This window comes from Pipistrellus kuhlii, unplaced genomic scaffold, assembly GCF_014108245.1.
Source record: "Pipistrellus kuhlii isolate mPipKuh1 unplaced genomic scaffold, mPipKuh1.p scaffold_m20_p_15, whole genome shotgun sequence".
Lineage (NCBI taxonomy): Eukaryota > Metazoa > Chordata > Mammalia > Chiroptera > Vespertilionidae > Pipistrellus > Pipistrellus kuhlii.
Window position 1 is genome coordinate 8,921,608 of NW_023425460.1, and position 25,695 is coordinate 8,947,302.

The 25,695-nt window shown below is 45.8% G+C and overlaps 1 protein-coding gene across 1 annotated transcript; it reads right to left on the bottom strand.

Annotated features, from left to right (window-relative positions):
- Positions 1–23: 23 nt before the first annotated feature.
- On the bottom strand, positions 24–25,587 carry OIT3 (oncoprotein induced transcript 3). The gene is made up of 9 exons (XM_036437763.2): positions 25,456–25,587; positions 20,281–20,655; positions 19,208–19,312; positions 13,273–13,395; positions 12,239–12,361; positions 10,454–10,614; positions 8,386–8,801; positions 2,796–2,895; positions 24–963 (listed from the first exon to the last, which is right to left on the bottom strand). The coding sequence occupies exons 1-9, from the start codon at positions 25,514–25,516 to the stop codon at positions 775–777; spliced, it is 1,653 nt and encodes a 550-aa protein (XP_036293656.1). The 5' UTR covers positions 25,517–25,587; the 3' UTR covers positions 24–774.
- Positions 25,588–25,695: the final 108 nt, after the last annotated feature.

A 25,695-nucleotide genomic window follows, 5' to 3' on the forward strand; every position in this document is an offset into this window, starting at 1 on the left:
GAAATTGGATTTAACTGCAGATCAAATTTATCTCTGTGGTTTATTTCAATAAAATTAATGAAGCACCTACAAAATAGAGCATGGTGTAATTTTATACCTTTTTCTATTCACTTATCCATCTGAGGACACAGAATGCCAAATAACAGCATATGACACCACATTTTAATTTTGTCTAAAGTTGTCATTGAACCACCTAAATGCATGGTAATGAATTTAATAACATTTATTAATTGAAGATATTTCTTAAAACAACACAAAAATGTCAAAAGAAAATATTGTGCGAGAGAAAAACCAAATAGTATTTTTTAGTACACACTTATATGGATAAACTTCTGAGTCCCCGGTAACTAGTCTGTATTTGAACTGAAATTTCAGGGTATAATATTATTTACATATTTAAGGGATCATTGGGTATTTAAGTCATCGTTTCAAGCAACTATTTAACTTTTTTAATTTCTTAATTTGAAATGACATGCCAAACTTCTGATTGGGTGATTTACTACGAAGGAGGTTGACTGTAGAAAAGCAATGGGGGATCGGAGCTGTCTTCTGTGTGGGCAGCATAGCTTTGACCTTGGGAGGATGCAGCCCTGACAGGGTCAGGCCGGTCAGCAGTGAGCCAGGTCAGAGGGAGCCAGTCCGGGAGTCCGTCCACACCCACACGTGATGTTTAAAGAAGGGCAGGGATCTAGCGTTGACCGATGTCCTCAGAGGTCACGGGAAGAAGCTCCAAGCAGGCGGGCAGCCGGAAGCCAGGGCTGGGCGGTCCAAGTCCTAGTCCTCCCAGTCGATGCGGATTGGGCCGCCTGTCAGCACCTGGCTCTGCAGACCGGCGTCCTCCGGGGGGTGCAGGGCGCCCTCCCCGCGGGCCTCCCGCCCCGCCCTCCGGTGGCAGCCCTGGGCGCAGCGGGAGCGCTCCTCCAGCCGCCCGCACACCAGCACCCGGCAGTGCAGGAACACCTCCTGTGAGGAACAGAAACAGTGGTCACAGCGATCACCAGACACCGTACCACATACTTCCTGTATGTCATCTCATGTCATCTAAACAGCACCCTTTGAGGCAGATGCTATCATGACTGTTTTACGGATGAGGAAACGAGGAGAGAGGGAGGGAATTTGCCCAAATTCGCACTCAGCCATGCGGCAGACAGAGTCCTCGGAGACAGAAGACACCGCATGCATAACGGATTCACTGGTGTGGGGCCAGGAGCGGCCTTTGTAAGGGCAACACCTAGTGACCAGCATCTTCATTCTTGCCTCAGAGGGAGGCATGCCATCCGCTCCCAGGCACCTCTGTGTCAGGCTGGTCCTTCCTCCCAGCTCCTCCTGCAAGTGGCTCTCCAAGCAGCTGCTGGCTGAGGAGGGACCCAGGACACCCCATCACAGTGGGCCCTCCCTGGCAGGGATGTAGCAGGGAAGGACATCAATGCACTTGTATGCAGCGTGGAAAAGATCACTGTCTCTGGAACTTTTTGTTGAAATGTTTCAACAACTCTATTCAAACAAAAACCTTCCACCTTACCCTATGGTAGAGAGCCGCTTATAACCTCTGTAGCCATGTATGTACATTTAAAAAATGTAGCATTTCAACACACATGTAAACTGTCATGACAAGTCTTTTCATGTCTCCCTTTTCTATATTTCCATATTTCTATACCACTTCAATAACTACCTAACATTGTGCTAATTGATATACTGTAGCCCTATTTGTTTGTTTGGGGGATTTTTTTTTTCCACTCTCCTTATACAATGCTCTATAAACATCCTATAAGTTTTGTGTGTGTTTTTTCTTTTGCTTGCTTGTTTTTGAGAAATTGTCAGAATTGGAATTTTTAGAAAGAAGAACATGCTTATTTTATGGTTATTATTAAATATTGTCAGGCAACTTTTCAGAAAGTATACCAATTTATAAGGCCACTGTATACTTTTTATAATTTAGAGTATTGTGATTTATAATTTTTATACATTAACTAGAGGCCTGCACCCTCTCCAATCTGGGACCCCTTGGGGGATATCTGATGGCCAGTATAAGCTGGTTTAGGGGATTGGGCACAGCGAGAGCCCACACCATCCAGGATCTCTCACAGTCCGGGACCGCTGGCTCCTAACTGCTGGAGGGGGATGTCTGACTGCCGATTTAGGCCCAATCACCTAAACCAGCCTGGTTGCCCCCAACTGCCCTCCCCGACTTGCCTGATTGCCCCTCACTGCCCCCCTCTACTGGCTTGGTCATCTCAACTGTCCCCCCCACCGTTGGCCTGGTCACCCCACGCAGTCTGCTGTTCAGTCATTTGGTTGTCCCTCACTAACCCCCCTGCTGGCCTGGTCGCCCCAGGCAGCCTGCTGTTTGGTTGTTACTATGAGGGCATCCTGACCAATTTGCATATTACCCTTTTATTAGTATAGATATGTATTAATAGAGTCTTATAATGGTTTTAGTTGGCATTTTAAGTACCACTTTCACTCAATATTTCACTGTTTGTGTTTTCTGTGAATTTCCTGTGCTTACTTTTTACCATGTGACCATAATTCAGGCTTTTTCACCCAGACCTGCCCACAAGGATTTAAACTTGTGATCATCTAGTACTTTCTTTGAACAAACACAGCTATTGTATTGGGAGGGGCCGATATTACGACATTCATGAAGGTGCTAAGCTTCTAGATGGCCAGTTTTGTAGCATTTTCCATAGAGGTAATGCGGATTATAACTGTGGCTCAGAGAATGTCACCAAGTTGGGATATTAAGAGGGAAGACTCAGGGAGTGGGCTGGAGGGGGTGTGGGGGGCTCACTCACCTTGTGGTCTTTGCCCACAAACTTGAAGACAGGGACTTGGAAGTGCTTCGCTAGGTGATCCCGGGCTGTGTACTGCTTCACGGAGTCATCTGAAACACAACTGGAAGCAGGGCAGGGCGGCACGTCAGACTTGATTGCTTAAGCAGAGGTGGAAAATCAACCCCGGCTGACGTGTCTGGTCCAAGGAGAGGGGGCCTGGGTGGAGGAGGCTGGGCTGCGCTCAAGCTTTTTGAGAATGAAGGAAAAAGGAAATTCCCTTCAGACCCAGCCCTGCTCATTAGCACTGTCTGTCCCACCTGTCACTCACTGTACCCACAAACTGGCACAAGGACCTCCGGCTAAGTCAGTGTATTGAAGTATTAGCAACAGCAGCAGCATTTGTTTCAAAGGTACCTTTTGTGTTTAAAACTGTAATATGTTGCAGGAATTCTGCATTCCCATGCTTTATTATTGGTTTGAGAAAGCCTTTCCTTAGATTTCATAAATAGTTATGAATACCTAATAGATAGTTCACCCCTGAAGGGAATTCAAGGGTGAGCCAAACGCCAATTCTTGCATCAAAGAGCTGCATGAAGACCAAAGGTTTCTTAGAGAATAAATAGCTGGTTCTTTTGGGGAAAAGTCATTCACTGCCAAATTGTTTTAATTCTTCTTCCCAAATGTAACACAAAGTTGTAGGTTAGCAGGCTTGTGGGGTTTGAATCTCAGATCTCCTGCTGAAAGGGAACTCCTAGGCTCACCACAGGGTCAGCTGGGGGAAAGAAGTATTATGGATTCTCCAGTTGGAGGCCAAGATTTAGCATTACGAACTTTTCTCCTTAAAGATGAGAGGCCGAGGGTCACACTGTAGTATCATTTCCATTATGGAGTCTAAATGAACTTCCTTCTTATAAGTACATCTTTCTTTTTATGGATACCTAACAGCTCCCGTCTACCAGCCCGTCTACCAGCCCGGGGAAAGTGGGGGAAATCAGATAGAAAAGCCTGTGAAACCGGATGCCTGCTCCTGGTGCTAACAGGCCACGTGCTAGGAACTGCTAATTGCTCTTTCAGTGCAGTAAAAAGGCCAATAAAATTGTTTAAAAATAAGGCATCTTGACTTGTATTTCTATTACTAGCTTATTCCTCTGAATTGAAGAGGACCTAAACATATAATGAATTTCTATTATTTCTTGTGTTAATTTTCATTTTTCTTAGGTGAAATTAATTTTTATCATCTTCTAATCATGGTCTATGATAAATCCTATTGCACATCTAATCTGTGCAATACACTCTGCTGGATGCTGCAGAGGATATAAAGGTGAACAATATGGTCTATGAAATCAAGAGCTTATAGCCCAATGTTTATTATAATAATGTAACAATATTAAAATGGCATTTTCACTAAGTGTTTCAGCATTTTCAAATTTTCTTTATCTGAAAGCAGTAGGGGCTGGGAAATTGGGAATAAAAAAATAAAATAAAGGCCCTGGCCAGGTAGCTCATTTGGTTAGAGTATTATCCTGATACATCAAGGTTACAGGTTCAGTCCCTGGTCAAGGCACATACAAAAATCAACCAAGGAAGGCATAAATAAGTGGAACAACAAATCAGTGTTTTTCTCTCTCTCTGTCTCTCTCCCTGCCTCTCTCTCTCTAAAATCAATTATAAAAATAAAATAAAATAGCCCTGGCCGGTGTACTTAGTGGTCAGAGCATCAGCCTGCCCACTGAAGGGTCAGAGGTTTGATTCCCAGTCAAGGGCACATCCCTGGGATACAGGCTCACTCTCCACTCCTTGTTAGGGTGATTGCAAGAGGCAATCAGTTGATGTGGCTCTCTCACATTGATGTTTCTTTCTCTCTCTCTCTTTTCTCTATCCCCACTCTCTCTGAAAAAAAAAAAAAAAAAAAAAGCAATGGAAAAATATATATCCTCAGGTGAGGATTAACCAAAAAAACAAACAAAAAATAAAAATGAATTGAGATGTATTTACAGTGTAAATATACACTAGATTTCAAAGACTTAGCAGTCTAAGTAAAATAATCACTAACATAGTTTTATTGATTAGATGTTGAATGGTAATATTTTGAAGAAACTTGGTTGAATAAAATATACTCTTAAATTTAAAAATAAATAGAAATACTACACTTTTTCTTTAAAAGAGAAAATGAGGCAGAAAGAGCTGTTTCTGGGTAACACATTGCAGCCTAAGACCCAGGACAAATTCTGGCTCTTGAGTTGGTGTTTACTGTGATTAGATAATGCTAGTCCTATCAGCTTTAAGTTCACTAAACGAAAGGCCAATGACATATGACAATCCAAAGAAATTGATCATCCAAAAGTTGCCCAATATTTGACTTTGGAATTCAATAGATTTCTTCTTTTGGAGGTTAATTTTCTAAATCTGCTTTCCTAGGCTGGTATGAAATTATTTTGCATTCTCAGAGCACATATCAACTCACACTAGAGGGAGGTGAGTCATGTGTTAAATATCAGGGGAAACCAGCCTCATTTAAATTTACGCTGAGGACCATGAATCATCTAACAATTTATAAGTGTGATATTATGTTTATTTAAGGGCTCTGCACTATTATGATACTTATGCAAAGACTCCTTAGACTCCATAGTTACAGAAAACAGACTGATTCCTGTCAGAGAGGGGTGGAGGTTGGGGGGCTAGGTGAGAAAGGTGAAGAAACTAAGCAAAAAACGAAGAGAGACTCATGAACACAGACAACAGAATGGTGATTGTCAGAGGGAAGGGGGTGTGGGAAGAGGTAGAAGAAGGCAAATGGGAGATAAATGGAGACGGGAAATAAAAATTAAAAAAAAAATCCATTAGGCAAATATTCAGTGGTCCTCACTCTAGGCGAGGCACTGAAGAGGAAGTAGAAGGAAGGATGGTTTCTAGTCAGGCTGGAAGGAATCCAGAAAGGCTTCCTGGAGGAAATATCCGGTAAAGACTACACAGGAAGAAAGATGTCAGGCAGAGGGAATAGCAGGCACAGAGGCAGGAGGGTGTAAGGAACAACAGAGTTTGGGACTTGCTCACAGCTCCCTCCGGCCTGAGCAGAAACTGGAGAAGGTAGAGGTCAGAGGGGGAGGCACAGGGAGGCACGCTGAGAGCTGAGTTTTATTTTGTGGGATTAATCCATGTGCCCAGTACTGTGTCCCACTACTGTACTGGAGATGGGACTCTTTGCCTGTTTACTAACGAGGCCCATACAGCTGTGTCTTTGAGTTCTTGCCTTCTACTTTTTAAGCATTTAATGTCTTCCGCAGCTTTCTTTTTTCTGCTTTGTATGCAGAGGGCTGGAAAATTAAGTAGCACAGTTTCTTAGAACTGTCTAAATAAAAGATGTCTGAATAATGAATATATTAATAAACTTCACAAGCTTAATTGAGGTTGCAGATTACATGTTTTCCCAGTAAGTGAAGAATGATTATACATTTATTTTTGCAAAGGAAATATGAGGCAGAAGAGAACTCTTGTTGTTAGGGAAATGCTCACTATTTTGAAGGTAGTCATAGCTTCATGAATATATACAAACTGTACACTTTAAATACGTGTATTAATTGTATGCCAATAGTACTCCAATAAAACTGTAAAAAATAAAAATAAAAATAAAAAAGCAGCCAAAATCCACTCTTCTCTCCAAAGGAAATCAATTCCCTAATCTACATAGCATTGAGTATGTGACTAAAAATAAAAAATAAAAAATAAGGATACTTCTACTTTTCCTTTTAAAACTTTCTGGAGATCACTCTCTAAGATGGCAATAATTCCAAAAGACTCCACAGTGAGGCCTGTTACTGCCATCCAAAGCAGCTCGGAATGACAAATTTCCATATTCTAAAAGCACGCCGAGAGATGCCAGGAATCTGAAGCCAGAAGCATTCCCTCTGGTGAACAGTTACATTTACCAACCAGAGAAAATCAAGAGCCATTAAAAAGTTTCCAGCAGGGGCGTGACAATCTGTATGTTTTCCTTTGGAATGGCTGCCCAGGGACCCTGGAGCCCACAATTGAGAGTTAGGAGGCGGTGCTGGAAGATAACGAGGGCTGGAATTAGTCAGTGAGAGTGGAATAGAGAGAATGAGGTCTGGGCTTTGTGATTATTATTTTAAAATATATTTTTAAAATATATTTTTATTGATTTCAGAGAGGAAGGGAGAGGGAGATAGAGAAACATCAGTGAAGAGAGAGAAGCATTGATCAGCTGCCTCCTGTATGCCTCCTAGTGGAGATGAAGCCTGCAACCTGGGCGTGTGACCTGATTGTGAACTGAACCATGATTGTCTGGTTGACACGCAAACACTGAGCCACACCAGCTGGACTTTTTATTTAAAAAAAAATTTTTTTTAAGTTTCTCAGTTGATCCTAATGTGCATCAGGGATTGACAATCACTTAGCAAGAGACTGTGAGCAGCAGTGGTGAGAGATGTGGAGAAGTGCAAGCAAAGCAGATGTTTCCAAGGGTCTATCGGATCAGGTGGTGGGGTGCACGGCAGGGGGCACCCTTGCTGTGGTCTTAGGAGGCCGTTTCTCTTCACACTGCAGCCCCCGGCCCTGCCTGAGACATGCCACCTGACAGGAGGACAAGGAAGACACGGGAGCTGCCCCTCTGAGTGTGGGTGTCCGTGTGGACACTCTGGCCACATGAGCAAAGGGCGTGAGACCGCTGAGCTCCCAATGGCACCTGAGACACACACGGTTCTTACTAGCAATCCAAGGAGCCTTAGGAGATATGAAGTCCCCTTGGTACAAGCAAGCCAACAAAAGTACATCAGTCTGATCTTTCTTCTCCTAAAAGCTACCAACTACTTCTTCGTTAATCAAGCATCTGAGAAGAGGCGTCTACACTCGCTGCTTCCAGCTCCTCCTCCCCTCACACTGGGCAGCCCCACCTGGCACTCACGCTCTGCCCTCTCGGAGCAGGTGAATCAGTCCCACAGCTTCCACCACAGACGGGGCACTCTCTCTTTTCCCTCCGGTCCTGACCTCGTTCCTGGGTCTGATATGCATTTCCCAGTGCCCCCTGACCTCTCTTCCTGTGCATCCTGCTGCTGGCGTTTACAATTCAATATTGTTATTCAGAATGACCATACTCAACATTTTAACCTCACATCTGCTTTTCTACTTATACCCTCTTGTCTTGATGAATGGCATGTAGGTGGTCATCTGAGCCAGATCCCTTGGAGTCATTTTTGACTCTCCTCTCCCCATCCCCAGTTTCCACCTCCAACATGTCAATAAGTGGTTTCTGAATTACTTAAGAGCTGGCCAGAGTGCTGAGTCATTCTGGGAAAGGACCGAGTACACGTGTGCACTTAGAGGTCGGACGTGACCTGGGAGGAATACACGATTTAAGCCAAAACCAGTTTGGCTCAGAGGATAGAGCGTCGGTCTGCGGACTGAAAGGTCCCAGGTTCGATTCCGGTCAAGGGCACGTACCTTGGTTGCGGGCACATCCCCAGTAGGGGGTGTGCAGGAGGCAGCTGGTCGATGATTCTCATCGATGTTTCTAACTCTCTATCCCTCTCTGTAAAAAATCAATAAAATATATTTAAAAAAAAACAACAACACGCGGGTTAAGCAGCGCCGTTACCCATCCCGGATGAGGTAGTACTTGAGGATCTCGTCGATCTTGGCCGTGGGGGTGGCGAAGCAGCTCTCCACCAGGCTCTCCAGGCCGCTCACGTGCACCAGGGGCTCGATGCCGAAGTAGAGGGAGTCCCGGAGCTTGAGGGAGGGCAGGGCCTCCCGGTAGGGCTCGGCGAACGCGCGGTCCCGGAAGATCTCCAGCGTGAAGGGGAAGACGCCGCGGCTGCGGCCCCGGAGCTCCAGCGGCGCGTTGCGCAGGTTGGGCACGTAGCCCTCGGAGATGGTGTAGAGGCGCGGGAACTCGCAGGTCACGGGGATCAGCAGCTTGCTGGTCCGGATGATGATGTCCCCGCTGCTCCCGGGCGTCTGCTTGGGGAGCCCCGTCACCAGGTTGCTGGCCACGATCTTGTCGTTCACCACCTGAGCCCGGCCCGGGCCAAGAGAGGGGAGAGAGGTTACTCACATTCATTCCTACAGTTTCTCCCCCACTTCCTCTTAATCAGAACCATCTCCAAACCTCAAAGCACATGAGACACTGGGCTGCTGAAGCCCGGAGCTTTTCAATGATTCTTTGCATACTGCTCCATGGTCCACCCCCACATTCCTAGGAATGCTGCTTCTGAAGGCTGAGCTGTGCAGAGTCAGCACATTCAAAGCGCCAGTGTTTTCGCAGAGAGCAGCCTCTGCGGGTTATTTTTTCTGTAATCTTAGGCCTGGGGATCCTGCCGCGGCACGACCTCACGCTGACCTCATCGGCCTGCAGAACTTCAGCGGCTGCATGATTTTCAGCTCTTTATGTCCAGCCCCGCCTGACGCCTCACGGGCACGTCCCTGCTGCTACGCACAGAGAATAAACACAGCTCGCCTAACGCTGACGGCCTTCTCCTGGGACATCTCCTCCACAGCTCACCCCAGGGCTTAACAGCGCTCTGATTTTTATCTTAATCACATTAAAAAAAAACAAAATCCGTTTGTTTAAATGATGACAAGGGCCTCTGCACTGACCCCCAGGACCCAGTCCTCTTTCCCCGCTCCTTCTGATGTCATCATCACACCGGGCCTGCTGAACCCCAGGTCCTCACCCTAGCGCCCAAGGCAGATGTCTGGGGGCACCTCTCCTCCAGCTTTCTCCCCCCAAACGAGCTCCTTGTCAGGGAGGCCCCAGAGCCCAGCATACGCGCGGGGATTCCCGTCCCTGGGACTTGCTCGTGTGTGTCCCATCTGAACGCCCGTTCTTCTGCCCTCCGCCTGTCAGCCACGTGCAACCACACTCATGCTCCCACCCCCGTGCAAGTCCTGCTTGCCGTGGCTGCTCCAGGTCTGTCCCTTCCTGGCTTCCGACAGCCCCTCTCGCCTGGAACACTAACTCTTCTATGTCATGTTTTGTGTGCATCGTCCCCTCAATACGACTGTATATGTTTCTAAATGCCGAAGCCGGTGTGGCTCCGAGGTTAGAGTGTCGGTCTGTGGACTGGAAGGTCCCAGGTTTGATTCCGGTCAAGGGCATGCAACTTGGTTGCGGGCACATCCCCGGTAGGGGGTGTGCAGGAGGCAGCTGATGGATGTTTCTCTCTCATCGATGTTTCTAACTCTCTATCTCTCTCCCTTTTCTCTGTAAAAAATCAGGAATCTCTATTTCATATCCCCGAGGCTCCCCAGCAGGGGGAGGAGCACAGGTTCCTGGATCAAAGTGCCAACCTTCTGCCTCCACCTGGCTCAGTGCTTGGGCTCATCGCTGCCTCATCAGTGGGCCTCCGTGTATATCGGTCGCTTCCTTCAGGTGAGACACACGGGTGCCGAAGCACTCGGGACAATGTCTGCACACGTTGGCGATCAGGCAGTTTGAGAACAGAAATAGTAGAATTCGTTTTAACTTGCTATCCCCATGGTGCCAGGACCACAGCTCGTGCGCAATAATCGATGTGTTAAACGAGTGGCGTTAGATTTTTTGAAATCCATTCTTTCCTATGGAAATAGTTCCTCTCAGACAGGCCGTGGCGCACACCCCTGTCCACTCCCTCCCCAGGGACCGGCTGCTGGTCACTCACTCCCCGGGCCCCGGGGGAACCTACGTCGACCACCGTGCCGCACGTCTTGAGGGAGAAGACGATGTTGACGTGGGTGCCGTTGGACACGCCCCGGCAGGAGGTGTTGGTCAGGAAGAGCTCCAGCCCGCCCACCAGGTCCCTGGGCACGCTCACCTCGATGGTGCTGGTCTTGCACAGCACGGGGACTGCGGAGAGAGGGGCTCCCGTTAGACCGAGAGCCCGGCGGAGGCTTCTAGAAGAATTCATTTCACCACCGTGCAGGCTCAGCTTTCTGTCCTCTCCTCAAGGAAATCTACGAAGCTCTAAGCATTTGGTGGATACAACCGGGACTCCTGCCTCCCAAAGCCGTGGTCAAATGATGCTCCTGAGGATATTACCCCCCAGATGAGGAGCTAGTATGTTCAAGTTTCAGTTCGACGGACATTTCAAAGTATGGCTGACATAACTCCATGAACTGAGACACCCAGGAGGACTAACCTAGCACAAACACAATTCATTGGCAATTCAGAAAACGACTGCTTTGATGCAGGCTTACATTATATAATGGCCCCGCTTTGGCTTTACCGTTAATTACTGCTCCATAAAACAGGTAATAAAAGCAGTGTTAATGCACTTGGGGAGGAGTTCCGAATTGTCTTTGTTCGGTAAACCATTACCCTGGCTATAAATTCCACTTTCACTGAATATAAAAAGGTTGCTTTTCCTCAGGGTTCCAACTCTACAAACACCCTAAAAGGAATGTGTATGAGTACTGTCTGGAAATACGTGAGGAGAATATCAATATTTGAGGACATATTATAATAAATGGGATAGTAAAAAGAAATCAGAAATAGTTGCTCATTAAAAATTTCCTGCATGAATGAAATGATGTTCTGGACAGAAATAAACAGGTTTCCAGAAAACAGTTCTCAGAGGAGTGTTGAGGCTCCTGTTGTAATTGCAGGGAGAGGAATCAGTTCTCTAGGGCTTCCAACTTAGTTTCACAGCCCAATAATCTGCTAGAAAACAGAACTGCATTGTGTCTCACACTTCTAAAATGAGTATTAGTTTTACAATTAGTAACAGAAATTAGAGGGGGGGGGGGAAATCAAAGATGAAAAAGCAAAGGAAACCAAATGATCTAGAAATCCCATTTCTGGATATTCATGGAGAAGAATGACAAGCAGGATCTCAAAAATATATTTGCACACTCACACCCATAGCAGCATCATTCACAATCGTCAAGAGCAACCCAAATGCCAATCCATGAATGACTGAGAAAACAAATGTGGTATATCCACACACGGGAATATTGTCCTTCTTTAAAAGAAAGGAAATCCTGTCACATGCCACAACATGGATGAGCCTTGTGGCCACATGCTAAGTGAAATAAATCCGTCATAAAAAGACAAATACTGTATGCTGGGGGAGAGGGAAATGGGAAGTTACTGGTTATTAGTTAGTGTAGAGTTGCAGATTGCAAGGTGAACAAGTTCTGGAGATGTGACTATACTTACACAACCACGTGACTGTACTTAACACTACTGAGCTATACACTTAAAATTGGCTTGGATGGTACATTTTATGTTAAATATTTCTCACCACACTTTTTAAAAAAGCAAAGTAAATTTTTTTTTTTTTTATGTAATCTTTTCTTAGGTCATTTCTTGTTTGTATGTTTCCAGAATGAAGATGCAGGGATACACACTGCTGAAAGAGCTGGCGTCCTAAAAGATGAGAATCTCGACACATCCGGGCGAGGACGGCAGGGAGCCGGGCGGAGAGAGGAAGCATGAATCAGAGCAGAGGTCCAGCCCCTGCAAGCACTACCTTGGCAAGTGCGGTTGTCCTCAGACAGCACCAGGCCCCGGGGGCATTCACACTGGTAGCCCCGCTCGGTCACAAGGCAAGAATGGCTGCAGCCGCCATTGCTGTTGTGGCATCCTTCGATGTCTGCAATAAAAAACGAAAGAACAGGGGATAACCGTGGAGCCCTTCTTCCCCAAAATTCTGGTTCTTGGGATGGCACTTGGCATCGGGGGGCTTAACTTACCTCATCACAGCATCACTGGGGCCTAACAGTCACTGAGAAGCAGGAAAGCCACAGCATACGTGTATGAAATGTTATAGCTACAAAGAGCCATCTTACAACACCCACAGCTCTACCCACTTAAGCTGGCCATTTTGTAGAATGCCCTTCCATCTGGACTTGTTACTATGGTTACTATGTCTGGGGGGAACGAAGACCCAAAGTCATTTCTAAATTGCTGTAATATCTGGTTCACTCAATTCAAAATTCTGTAAGAGTACTATTGATGTAAAAGAAACAGAACGGACTTTGATTGGGCCGGCTAGATGGATCGGAGTTCTTGCCAGTTGGTTGGATTCCCAGTCCTTCCGTTTCTCCTTTGCTGCTGTAAACCACTTGTTATGTTACCCGCCTCTGTCACCTTGCTACTCCCGGTGTGCTCCTTGGAGTCAAGGCATAGGTGTCACCTTGAAGTTAGTTACTTAGAAATGCAATATGTTGGCCCAATCCCAGACCTAAACCAGAATCTGCATTCTGACAAGAACCCAGGTGATTTGTGGGCGCATTGAACATTGAGAAACACAGAATTCCCAGTCTTATTTTCCAAATATGTGGCTCTTTACCTCTTGTAAAATGCAACTCCCTTCTTTGAAATCTTGGAGACAAAATTAACGGTAACTTCTATCTGCAGGTATCCTTGACGATGATGAACCCCTCTGTCCTCCCCTTGCACAGCCACACTGCTCCTCTCTCTGACAGGGGGCAGTCTCTTGAGCAGCCGAGAATAAGCCAGTGGCCTGGGCTATCGATGTGAATCCTTCTCACCCATTCTCACCTTCGCAAGTCTTGCCATCACTTCTCAGCACACGGCCAGCCCCACACTCACAGCGATATGAATTCTTGAGGTTTACGCAGATCTCACTGCAGCCACCATTGTTCTGCTCACATTCGTTTTCATCTGTAGAGAAGAAACACACCACTTATATGGTGCTGAGCAACTTAGTCTCTCAGCCCCCTTAGCAGAACCTCCACGTTCTTTCAGTTCCTGCCGATACACATTCCTCAGCCCAGCCCCTGGCTGAGATCCAGCCTCATCACTTCTATCAGCCAGGATTCCTCAACCGAGTTATTTGTCCATCTGCCTCCTGCTGAAGCAGCAGGCACCTACTTTCTTATCAATTCCCTCCTGAGGGCAAAGCTGTGGGGAAATAAAATTCCTTTTGTCACCTAAGCTCACCTGTTTATTTGCATTGGGGAGCCTCGCTTTCTCCAATGAGCTCCTGAAGAGTTGCCAAATGAATGAAAACTTATAAATCAAATCTTGTTTTATTTATTTTTTTATTTTTTAAAAATATATATTTTATTGATTTTTTACAGAGGAAGGGAGAGAGATAGAGAGCTAGAAACGTCGATGAGAGAGAAACATCGACCAGCTGCCTCTTGCACACCCCCTACCGGGGATGTGCCCGCAACCAAGGTACATGCCCCTGACTGAAATCGAACCTGGGACCTTTCAGTCCACAGACCGATGCTCTACCACTGAGCCAAACCGGTTTCAGCTCAAACCGTGTTTTAAAGGCACTAAAGGGACATACGTTGCAGGAGAAAGCATCTGACATTTCTGAGGCAGTCTTCCGCTATACATGAGCGACTGCTCTAGACATTTCTCTTCACTGTTGGAATAGTCTCACATTGCACATCGTGACTGTTAAGTCATTGGAAGAATCTGATGAAAGAAGGGACTCTTGCCATAGAAAAAAAAAAGCACAACTGGCAATAAATGTCGACCCCCTCCTTCTACAAACAAAAGAAAAGGAAGCGTGGGAGCTACATTGGTCATGGCTTGGACATGGGACCTAAGCCAGGGACCGGGCTTAAACCCCCCGAGGCGGCAGGAAGCATGGCCGTAGGTCCTGGGGAGGAGCTAACGGGAGCTGACACCCCATCCGGGACCCTGGCAAAGTGTCCCCGGAATGAGTTCAGGAGAGGCCCAGGGAGGCAGTGAGGAAGCCTCTGGCTGGAGCTCCAGGGGAGACAAAGCCTCCAGAAACCGCGGGAGCCCCAGCCCAGTCCTGCCGGGCTGACGTGTGAGCTCACACTCCCCACATGGCGTGGGGACATCGCAGCCAGAAAGGGATGTGGAGTGTGGCCAGGCCTGTGCAGTTTCTGTGACGCCTGACAGTTCTGCGGTGAAAACTCCCATAAACCGGGCGATAAGAATAGAATCTCCCCACCCCCTGCCCCGAAAACAACAACAGTGACATCAGAAAATGTTTGCCATGAAATTCTAACCACGAGGAAATCATTTCCTACGAGAGAGAGAGTTGGCAAGATAACAAACAAGGGGCTTTGGATCGGAGATAAACAAAATGATCCAGAAAAATCCATCTGTACGAGGCTTTAAAAAAAATCACCACACAGATTAAAGGAAGGATGGTTGCCTGGCTGGTGTGGCTCAGTGGTTGAGCCCCAACCCATGAACCAAGAGGTCCCTAGTTCAAGTCCTGGTCAGGGCACATGCCCAAGTTGCAGGCTCGATCCCCAGGAGGGGGTGTGCAGGAGGCAGCTCAATGTTTCCATGTATTCCTCTGCCTTCTTCTCTCTAAAAAATCAATAAAACATGTTTTTGTTTTTAAAAAAAAGAAAGAATAGCAACCAAAATAAGTGTGTAAAAGGATAAGACAAAATTGAGAAACAAACATGCTGAGCTTAAAAGCATAGTAGCCGAAACTGGTTTAGCTCAGTAGATAGAGCGTCGGCCTGCGGACTGAAAGGTCCCAGGTTAGATTCCGGTCAAGAGCATGTACACTCGTTGTGGGCACATCCCTAGTGGGGTGTGTGTGTGTGTGTGTGTGTGTGTGTGTGTGCAGGAGGCAGCTAGCTGATGGTTCTCTCTCATTGATGTTTCTAGCTCTCTATTCCCTCTCCCTTCCGCTCTGTAAAAAAAAAAAGAAAAAAAAAAAAAAAAATCAATAAAAAATATTAAAAAAAAACACACACATGGTCATTGAGAGGAGAACCTTCAGTGGGTGGGAAGAGGCGCTGGCGGCCCTCCTGGAGGTGGCCACCCCAGTGCGCAGGGCCGGCCTCTGTGCAGGGCTGACCTGCTCACTGATTGTTTTATGTGCAGGAGAAATGAGCTTCTACGTGGTTAAGCCGCTGTTATTTAAGCCATTGTTATCTGGGGGCCTATTGTTGTTTACAGCCTGACTCTGATCCTATGCCCAGCAATTCCACTTTTATGGGGTAAGGTATAATTTTTATGTTCATTTTAAGAACACACAAAGCTCTGCTACATATTGTTATGGGTACACATATGAATAATAAAAGCATAAAAGCAAGGACCAGAAGGACACGCACCAACTTCAAAACACTGACTCCCCCTGGAGGGTGAGAGAGAAAAGTGAGATGGACTGAGATGACTTTACTTGTATCTGTAAAATTTTATTTTAAAAGAAGAGAAAAACTTAACTATAGTCAACTCTGGGTACATGAGTATGTTATATTATTTTCCTATACTCTTCTCTCTGCCTAAAAAAAATTACATAATTTAAACTAAGTAATAAAAATTATATTGCATCATGCATAACCAATGGACACAGATGCTGGGGTGGTGGCGGCTTGGCCGGGGTGGGAATGGCTGGGGGGGTGTCAATTGGGGGAAAAGGAGACATATGTAAAACTTTAGACAATAAAAAAATAAAGAAAGAAAAGAAACAAAAAGAAATAAGGAGACACAAAATGGGCCTCCTAGATGAGAAGTGGCCGGGCCCTGATGGTGATGACTGCACTGATTCCACACTGAGATCCCACATGGGGGTGGGAGGGGTGGGGGGGAGGAGCAGGCAGAGATCAGATTGTGAAAGACTTTGTACACCAGACATTTGAACATAATTTTGAAAATAGAGTGAGCCATGGAAGGTTCTAGAGCACAGGATTGCCATGTGTCATCTACAGTTAAGAAAAGAAATGTGAAGGTAGAAGCATTTGCATAGTCACTAATGTTAAACCATTAAAAACAAACATAGTTACTGATGGAAATTAAAAAAATACCCCACTATATTACATTAAAGAAAAAGAAAAAAAAAACTAGGAGAAAATTGACACATGCACGTAAACTTTGCGTGTAATTTCAGATCTCCCTGAATTCATGATCTCCCTGAAACTGGGGGACAGACTCCAGGTAGGAACTGGGGTCTGTTCTCTAGGTACTGGTAGACAAAGATGTCCAAGTTAAATTGTTAAGCAAGAGACATGTATGATGTGTATGATATTTGACCTTTGGTGCAAAAAAAGGGGCAATAAATTAACATCTATATTTGCATTTTTTCATACCTGCCTGAGAAAACCCTGGAAGGACATAAGAAAATAATACAAGAGTTTACTTGGAATGGGGTGAGGAGAAAATGAGATGAATGAAGAGAACTAGACATTTCACTGTATACCTTTCATGCTATTTAATTTAGGAATTATCCTATATAATAAAAGGCTAATATGCAAATTGACTGAACAGCAGAATGATGGGTTGCTATGACGTGCTCTGACTGCCAGGGGGCAGACGCTCAATGCAGGAGCTGCTCCCTGGTGGGCAGTGCTAGAAGCTGGGCTCACGGCTGGTGAGTGCTGGGTGGCGAGAGCCTCTCCCACCTCCACAGAAGCACTAAGGATGTCTGACTGCCGGCTTAGGCCTGCTCCCCACCATCAGTTTGACACCCCCTGAGGGCTCCCGGACTGTGAGAGGGTGCAGGCCAGGCTGAGGGCCCCCCCCCAACCTACCAAATACATGAATTTCATGTACTGGGCCTCTAGTTTAAATATATTACCTATTCAAACTTATATTAAAATAAAGGCAAAAAGAATGAATGAATTAGACTTATTGTGGTGATCACATCCTAAAGTATATAAATGCTGAATCCTTATGTTGTATATATGAAAATAATATAATATTGTATGTCAATTATACTTAAAAACCACAAATAAGAGCAATGAATGAGCAAGTCCTGCCTTTAAGTAAAAGCCAAATATTTTCCAACAGATGTGTGTCTATGCGAGCGCTGTGCGAGGGGTGAGGGGAAACTACAGGAACCATTGTCTCTTGCACCCCAAACATTCTGGCATTAAGTCACACAGTCAAAATGGACCCTGTAAGAGCGCTAACCGCTCTTGTGGGAGGGTTGAACATGCGACACAGCATGGTCGGAGGAGCTCATTTAGGAGACAAAGAACAGTCGCTTCTCTTAAATAAGCCATGGACATGCCTTTCACTCTCACTCCCTAACCCGTTCTGACCTGTACTGTTCTTCTTGAGAGGTGTGGGCAGGCCTCCCCTTCCTCACTAGACTACTACTACTACTACTACTTCTTCTTCTCCTTCTCCTCCTTCTCCTTCTCCTCCTTCTCCTTCTCCTTCTCCTTCTCCTTCTCCTTCTCCTTCTCCTTCTCCTTCTCCTCCTCCTCCTCCTCCTCCTCCTCCTCCTCCTCCTCCTCCTCCTCCTCCTCCTTCTTCTCCTTCTCCTTCTCCTTCTCCTTCTCCTTCTCCTTCTCCTTCTCCTTCTCCTTCTCCTTCTCCTTCTCCTTCTCCTTCTCCTTCTTCTTCTTCTTCTTCTTCTTCTTCTTCTTTTAAATATATATATATATTTTTATTGTATGAAATTTTTATTTTATTTTATTGATTTTGTACAGAGAGGAAGGGAGAGAGATAGAGAGTTAGAAACATCGATGAGAGAGAGTCATCGATCAGCTGCCTCTTGCACACCCCCTACTGGGGATATGCCCGCAACCAAGGTACATGCCCCTGACCGGAATCGAACCCGGGATCTTTCAGTCCCCAAGCCGACGCTCTATCCATTGAGCCAAACCGGTCTCGGCACTAGACTTCTTTTAAGTCCATTTGAGTCTGAATACAAAAAGATCCATAACATTAAAGGGAAAAGAAAGGACCTCTAATCCTGGGTTTTTCAACTTTGCTTTCTTCCAGCTATAGACAACAAAGCATGTACAATTAAACAGCTGGATTTCCCACAAGTAATCTGACTCCTCTTTCTTGCTACTCTGAGAAACCAAAAGCATATTAATGAAGCTGTAGGAGTCTGCCCTTAGATAATTGTAGGCCAAAGCTATCCAGTAGAATTACACAGCAAGCTACACAAGTAATTAAAATCTTTCTTGTAGTTATAGTTAAACATTTCTTAAAAGATAATGGCAAATTTAATTTTAGTAAATACTTCATTTACTCCATATGTCCATAATGTTTCATCCTAATATATAATCAATATTAAAATTATTGAGACATTTTATACTTTTTAAACTAGTCTTCGAAATCCAGTGTACATTTTATACTTATAGCCTGTCTCAATTTGGATGCTAAATTTTCATCAGAAATAACTGATCTATATAGAGTCATAAAATTTACATTTGGTTACTCAAGTTAATTCCAAATATTTTCTGTTTTTCAATGACTGAGTCAAGTGTCAGTTTTTAAATTAAAATTAAGTAAAATCAAAATTCCGTTTTTTTTGTCACTGTGTTTCAAGAGCTCCATAACCACCCATGGCCAGGGACTCCAGGATTGCACAGAAGGATTCTAGACTACCCCTAAACGTGGCACAAATCTGGCTTAAAGCTTTAGTTATGAACTACAAGGGCAAACACCATTCCAGGTGTTCTGCGGCACAGACCGGAAGGACGATAGCAGTCTGAGTCAGGAGCGTTTTTGATTTGTCCCTTTGATCTTTAAAGGGCCTGTTTCTACTTCAACATGAGTTTCTTACCGAAGCACGTCTGCCCGTCGGGGCCCAGCACGGTCCCTGGCGCGCACCTGCACTCGGTGTCCAAGCAGCTGCCATGGCAGTCCTCATCGCAGATGTCGTAAAAGTCTGCGGGAGGATAAGGATGGCCTTTGTGATGGGCTCGCCCCAGAGGACCCTCCTGCCGGAGTTCCATCATGGGACACCAGCGTCAGGCCAACATCCAGAGAACGCTCACTGTTCAGGGAGCATGCAAACCCAGCGGAAAGACACACCACCCAGGAACATCTTTTGTCGTTTTGATCAGTGATTCCCAACTTCAGATCCACAGGCCCTTGTTTGGCCATAGATTCTGAAAATCTAATACCTCACAAACATGAGCTGTGGGTTAAATACACATTATCTCCTATCGCATAACACCTGGATACAGATAATAGTGGGGTGAAGGCCTGGGGAGGGGACAGGAGTGAGGAAGAGGGAGTCAATGAGGGGGGAAAAAGGACATTTGTAATATTTTTAATAATAAGGATAAATTAAAAAATAAACATTATCTTCTACTTTTCTATATGCTCTATTTTTTAAATATATGTTATTGAGGGGACTGAGAAAACAAAAATTTATTTAAAAGTATTACTGACCTAAAGTAGCTCCTTCCCATATAATTTAAAAAAAAAAATCAATGGATATTAAGCACAATGCTATCCCATGGATGTCTAATATATATTTTAAAAAGGGATTCTCCATACTCAAAAATGTTGATTTCTACTTAGATTACCTCAATCAACATTTCATTTTCTAAATGAAGATTTCTACTTATAGATAACCTAAATCAACATTTCATTTTCTAATGACTTGTTCAAAAGGAGTGAAGACAAAATAAAGCAGAAATGATCAAACGCATAGCTCCTGTCCCTTTCTAGTCTCCAGGAACGTTTCAGAAATTTCAGAAGAGAGCTCAGAAATCACAGCCTGGAGATCTATGCGGCCCTGAAGCCATGTTATTCGGACCCTGAGAGGCTCCCCTAAGTGAATGTCCTCTGGCGCTTTTCTCCTGGATGCCTCGTGGGGAGGACGGAGAGCACAGAGAAGGGACTCACGGCCACAGTAGACATGGAAGCAGACGCTGGGCCTGGTCAGACGATACACGTAGTAGCCTCCGGGGCACGCCTTGACCTCCACCGTGGTGTTCCAGAGGCAGCAGTTCCTGTTGAAGCTGGCACAGGCCTGGCGCTGCACGACGCCATCACCCTCCAGAGGGTGGCTGCCGTTGAGCCAGACGGGGGCGTGGGTCCCACAGTGGTTTTCGGGTATGCAGAAGGTGGGCATGGCGTCCCCCGCCATGCCCGTGAAGCGGTACCACTCCCCGCCCACGTGGCTGTCACACAGAGGCGGGCCCTGAGATTCGTCCAGCTGGTGCTCAGTGTTCCTCCAGGGCTCATTCAGACTGATGTAGGCGGAACAGGGATCTGGGGCTGGGGGGGAAAGGGACACCTCAGAGGCACCTCGTGATAGTGCAGATCACAGAGCCAACGACATTCTGGTCTTGTATTTTCTGGGATTCAGAAAGAAATCATCTCAAGCTCCCAAAGAGTACCTGTTTAAGATTCCCCAAGTTAACTTACACATGTTTCACAAATACCTTTTTTGGAATTATTTCGAAACTATCTAAGGTTCGGGGTTAGCATTGGGCTAAATTGTTCGTCCGTTGGCAATCCATTGGTGGAAAGAGAGTTGCTCAGAACCAGAGACGTTAGAGTTGCGGATCATTGAGCTCTGCTCGGGTCAGACAATCGTCTGAGTGCTGTGTTCACACCCAGAGGCTATACCTTAGGAGAGTAATGGGCAGACTTGGCATCCAGAGGAAGGCGAGCAGACTTAGAAGGAAGCCTAAGATTATTCACCGGGGAAGAAGCTGAGAACTACAGTTTGGAGAAAAGAAGACTGAAAAATGTGCGTATCACTTTTCAAACATCTGGTCTGGGCTTGTGGAGAGGAATTAGGTATTCTGTTACAAAAACAAGAACAAACGGTTATGGGGAAGCACATTTCGTCCTGTTACCCAGCAATGGATGAGTCTTCGGAAAATTTTAAAAATATTTGGATGGTCACTTGTAGGCAAGGTTATAGGTGGAATTTTGCACTAGGGGGAAGCTTGATTTGATAACGAATGTGTAAAACTCATTCCACTGAAAAGGAAAAGGCCTCTGGCACATGTCAGCTGCTTTGAAAAATACAGATTATATTGACAAGTAGTTCCCTAAGATAGTTTCAAAGTGAATATATTCCATCAGCTTATTGAAAACATTATAAACTTTATGTATTCACAATTAGCCGTGGCATCACTGTGGATAATAGAGTTTTCAAGCATGCATTTTTTAGCGCATGGACAAATATCCCATCAAAAACATTTTAATGACCAAAGACATAAATATCCCCAATGTTCTCACTGCTTCCCTCAATTTCAGAGAAACATTGAATGAATGGAGGCAAATTGTCTGTGTGAACCTGTAAAACCCAGGCGTTCCAGAAAGGAGACCAGCCGTAGAGGACTGTCCTTCCCAATGCATGTCAGCTGACTTAGCTGATGCTGTAGGCAGGGAGCTCACATGACGGCTGATGCATTTTTGTGGGCAGGAATTTCAGCTTTAGCAAACAATGCACAATAATTAAATGTAAATGGACCAGGATCATAAAATCTAAGTTGTCTAGAAAATATTTTGGATTTTCCCAGGCTACATTTCAAACTCAAGCTTCCTCTCTGCACTGCACCCGCAGGGAGAGGAGTGTGTGGCTGGGTGCTCATGCCCAGCGAGCGTGTGACAGTTTGGGACAGGAAGGAAGACGGGTACTGCACTTTCTGGAAGTAACACATTTGCACAAGGCAGGGCAACCGCCTCCTTTACAAGGTGCCCAGCGGTACCCCAAGGGTGCCCTAGCTTACCGTGTGCTGTCCCTCCAGGGCAAGAAGTGTCCTCAGACAGACTCTCTCCCCTCTCAAAAAGGAAAAATTCCTTCCTCCGCTCTCCCAGCTGCGGGTTTTCAGGGAAATTTCACAGGTGATCATAAATTCATAAAAATATTTGGTTCATTTCCTTGGCTCTCATTTTATAAGACATGGTTAGGTACTCAACGTGTAATGGCTTTTACAGAAATTCCTAAACTACCCTCAGTAACTATTTCAGGAATTATAGTTTTTTCTTAAACTCAGCTGTCATTTATTGTGCTATTTGTTAAAAATTCTCTTTCTCTCCTGTTGTAGGGGAGATATGGCACAAACAGGAAATTTTTTCCTACTGTGTCCTTTAAAATAAATAGATGATGTATTTTAAAAAGTTACCAACCCAGTGTTTCTCACATTAAATATGCACATCTAACCTTTTCATCTCCAACCCCTTTTAAGGCAGTACTTTAATCCCTTAATCATCCGTTAATTCCCGTTCTCAGTCTCTCATTGGGGGGCACAGAGCTTGGTATAAGCATATGGCACCCTAAATTGTGGACACATACATTCCTCAAACTGAAGCGCGACAGAAAGGACAGCTCTGTGGTTTCCTTTAAAATGTCGAGCCAGGAGCACCCTCCTCCAGCCGCCCTGCAGCCCACCCCTCTGGGGTCCCCACTCTGGGGTCAGGGAAGGCTGTGCACCCCAGGGTCGGCACAGCGCTGAGAGATAATGTCAACGTCCCGCCCTTGGTTCCAAGGTTTGCAGAGCCAGAGGCTCCAACCCTTAGTCCTCCTCCTCACCACACGCCGCCCCTCCCATCAGCTCAGTGCTAGAGCCCCCTCTCCTCCTTGCCTTCTCCTCACTCCCTGCCTTCCTCCCCACCTCCTCTCCTTTTCCTTCCCCACTCCTTTCCTCCCACTTCCCCTCTCCAACCCGGACAAGCATCCCCCCCTCACTACCCTTTCCCTCCTTACCCAGTTCTCCCTTGAGCATCAAGTCAAAGGTCGTGTGTGTGTGTGTGTGTGTGTGTGTGTGTGTGTGTGTGTGTAGTAGAAGTCTGGGGAGGAAGAAGGTGTGTGATTGGGAGGTACAGGAGTGTGTGTGTGTGTGTGTGTAGTAGAAGTCTGGGGAGGGAGAAGGTGTGTGATTGGGAGGTACAGGAGTGTGTGTGTGTGTGTGTGTGTGTAGTAGTAGAAGGTGTGTGATTGGGAGGTACAGGAGTGTGTGTGTGTGTGTGTGTGTAGTAGAAGTCTGGGGAGGGAGAAGGTGTGTGATTGGGAGGTGCAGGAGTGTGTGTGTGTGTGTGTGTGTGTGTGTGTGTAGTAGAAGTCTGGGGAGGGAGAAGGTGTGTGATTGGGAGGTGCAGGAGTGTGTGTGTGTGTGTGTGTGTGTGTGTGTGTGTGTAGTAGAAGTCTGGGGAGGGAGAAGGTGTGTGATTGGGAGGTACAGGAGTGTGTGTGTGTGTGTGTGTGTGTGTAGTAGAAGTCTGGGGAGGGAGAAGGTGTGTGATTGGGAGGTGCAGGAGTGTGTGTGTGTGTGTGTGTGTGTGTGTGTGTGTGTGTAGTAGAAGTCTGGGGAGGGAGAAGGTGTGTGATTGGGAGGTGCAGGAGTGTGTGTGTGTGTGTGTGTGTGTGTGTGTGTAGTAGAAGTCTGGGGAGGGAGAAGGTGTGTGATTGGGAGGTGCAGGAGTGTGTGTGTGTGTGTGTGTGTGTGTGTGTGTGTGTAGTAGAAGTCTGGGGAGGGAGAAGGTGTGTGATTGGGAGGTGCAGGAGTGTGTGTGTGTGTGTGTGTGTGTGTATGTGTAGTAGAAGTCTGGGGAGGGAGAAGGTGTGTGATTGGGAGGTGCAGGAGTGTGTGTGTGTGCGTGTGTGTGTGTGTGTGTGTAGTAGAAGTCTGGGGAGGGAGAAGGTGTGTGATTGGGAGGTGCAGGAGTGTGTGTGTGTGTGTGTGTGTGTGTGTGTGTAGTAGAAGTCTGGGGAGGGAGAAGGTGTGTGATTGGGAGGTGCAGGAGTGTGTGTGTGTGTGTGTGTGTGTGTGTAGTAGAAGTCTGGGGAGGGAGAAGGTGTGTGATTGGGAGGTGCAGGAGTGTGTGTGTGTGTGTGTGTGTGTGTAGTAGAAGTCTGGGGAGGGAGAAGGTGTGTGATTGGGAGGTGCAGGGGGCACTGAGGAGAGTGAGAAGGCAAAGAGAAGGGGAAGGGGAGCGGAAGTTGAGGGAGGATGACGTCTCTTAAGGGCTCTGGGTGTTCTGGCAGCAAATGCTGGGTGGTTAAACTGAGCTCAGCCCCCTCTGTAAAACAGACCATTAGAACAGCTTCAGACCCAGAGAATGATGAGAAGGTGGCACAAAGAGGCCCCCCACCCGCCACCTGGTTTCCCTGTTACGATACCTCATACAGGTATTTAGATTTTCTTCAGTTTTGCCTTTGTCTTTCTCTGTTCCAGGATTTCATCCAGGCACCATATTACATTAGTTTTCACGTCCTTGGGGTCTCAAGCCTGTTTTTTGTGTTGTTTTTTGTTTGTTTGTTTGTTTTTTAAATTTGAATATGGACTAGATATTAGATGGTATTGAATTATGGTTTTGGTGGTTTTTTCCAAGGCCATTTTTAATGTGTATCCTTAAAGGTGCTAGAGCAAGGCCTGAGTTAGTCAGGGTCAACAAACTACTGAGCTCCTCAAAAGGACTCTTCTCTCCATCTCAACCTGCCCTCACACTCTCTTCTAACAGGCAGCACACACTGTTATGGGAGGTGATTTTTAGGGCCAGGGAAAAGGATTTGTTAGTTGGAGAAAGGAGAGAGGCATTTGGTAGCAAGTGGAATTGTTTTGCCTTGTTGGCCAGTTTGTGCCAAGCCTGAGGAGAGACAGTTTACGATTCACTCAGTCTGTGCAGAGTCCTATTTTCAGATGTCAAGACTATGGAGTTTGATTTACCGGATCTCTACCTTTCATGGGGCTAAAGCTTTCAGTCAGTCTCTGGAAACCATTAAAGAAAAAAAAAAAAAAATCTATCCTTAACTCTAAAAAATCACTGTTTTACTCTTGAAGGTGTAGCTATAAAAGGTTAGAATTCCTTTTACACATACTCCAAGCAATATTTAGCCGGTGGAAAGCTGCTGGATATGGCCGATCCATGGGAATTTCGGCTGCCCAGGCAAGAGACTAAATGGAATATGAAACAGAAATTCTATGAAAATACATGTTCGTAGGTTTTCAATGGCTAGACCCAGCATTGAAGAGACTGGATTCTAGCTCTTAGTAATCTGTAGTAACAGCAATTTCCTGCAACAAAAAGCTCAGCGGGCCAAGTGCTCAATACCAGACTCACCTGTTGGTGCCGCAGGTGTGACGGCGACGAAGAGGCAGGTGAGAAGCAGGGACCGAGGCATCCTTCTGGACCAGCCACCAGATGCCGACTGGCAAACCCTCTCAATTCCCGTTTTCCTCTGTCCCCTTCTTTAAAAAAAAAAAAAAAAAAAAAAAAAAAAAAAAAAAAGTTTCGTGAAGAAAGACTTTTCAGTGCTGGTTGGGGCTTATCAGAGGAAAAGGGTGAGTGGGATAAGGTGTC

Bases quoted from the DNA above. Each gene is read 5' to 3' on its own strand.
- OIT3 (XM_036437763.2), bottom strand. From the start codon at position 25,516: ATGCCTCGGTCCCTGCTTCTCACCTGCCTCTTCGTCGCCGTCACACCT. The intron at 8,802-10,453 runs GTAGGTTCCCCC...GGCCGGGCTCAG, and splicing joins CGTGCGGCACGGTGGTCGAC to GTGGTGAACGACAAGATCGT. The intron at 2,896-8,385 runs GTAACGGCGCTG...CCCTGCTTCCAG, and splicing joins TACTACCTCATCCGGGATGG to TTGTGTTTCAGATGACTCCG.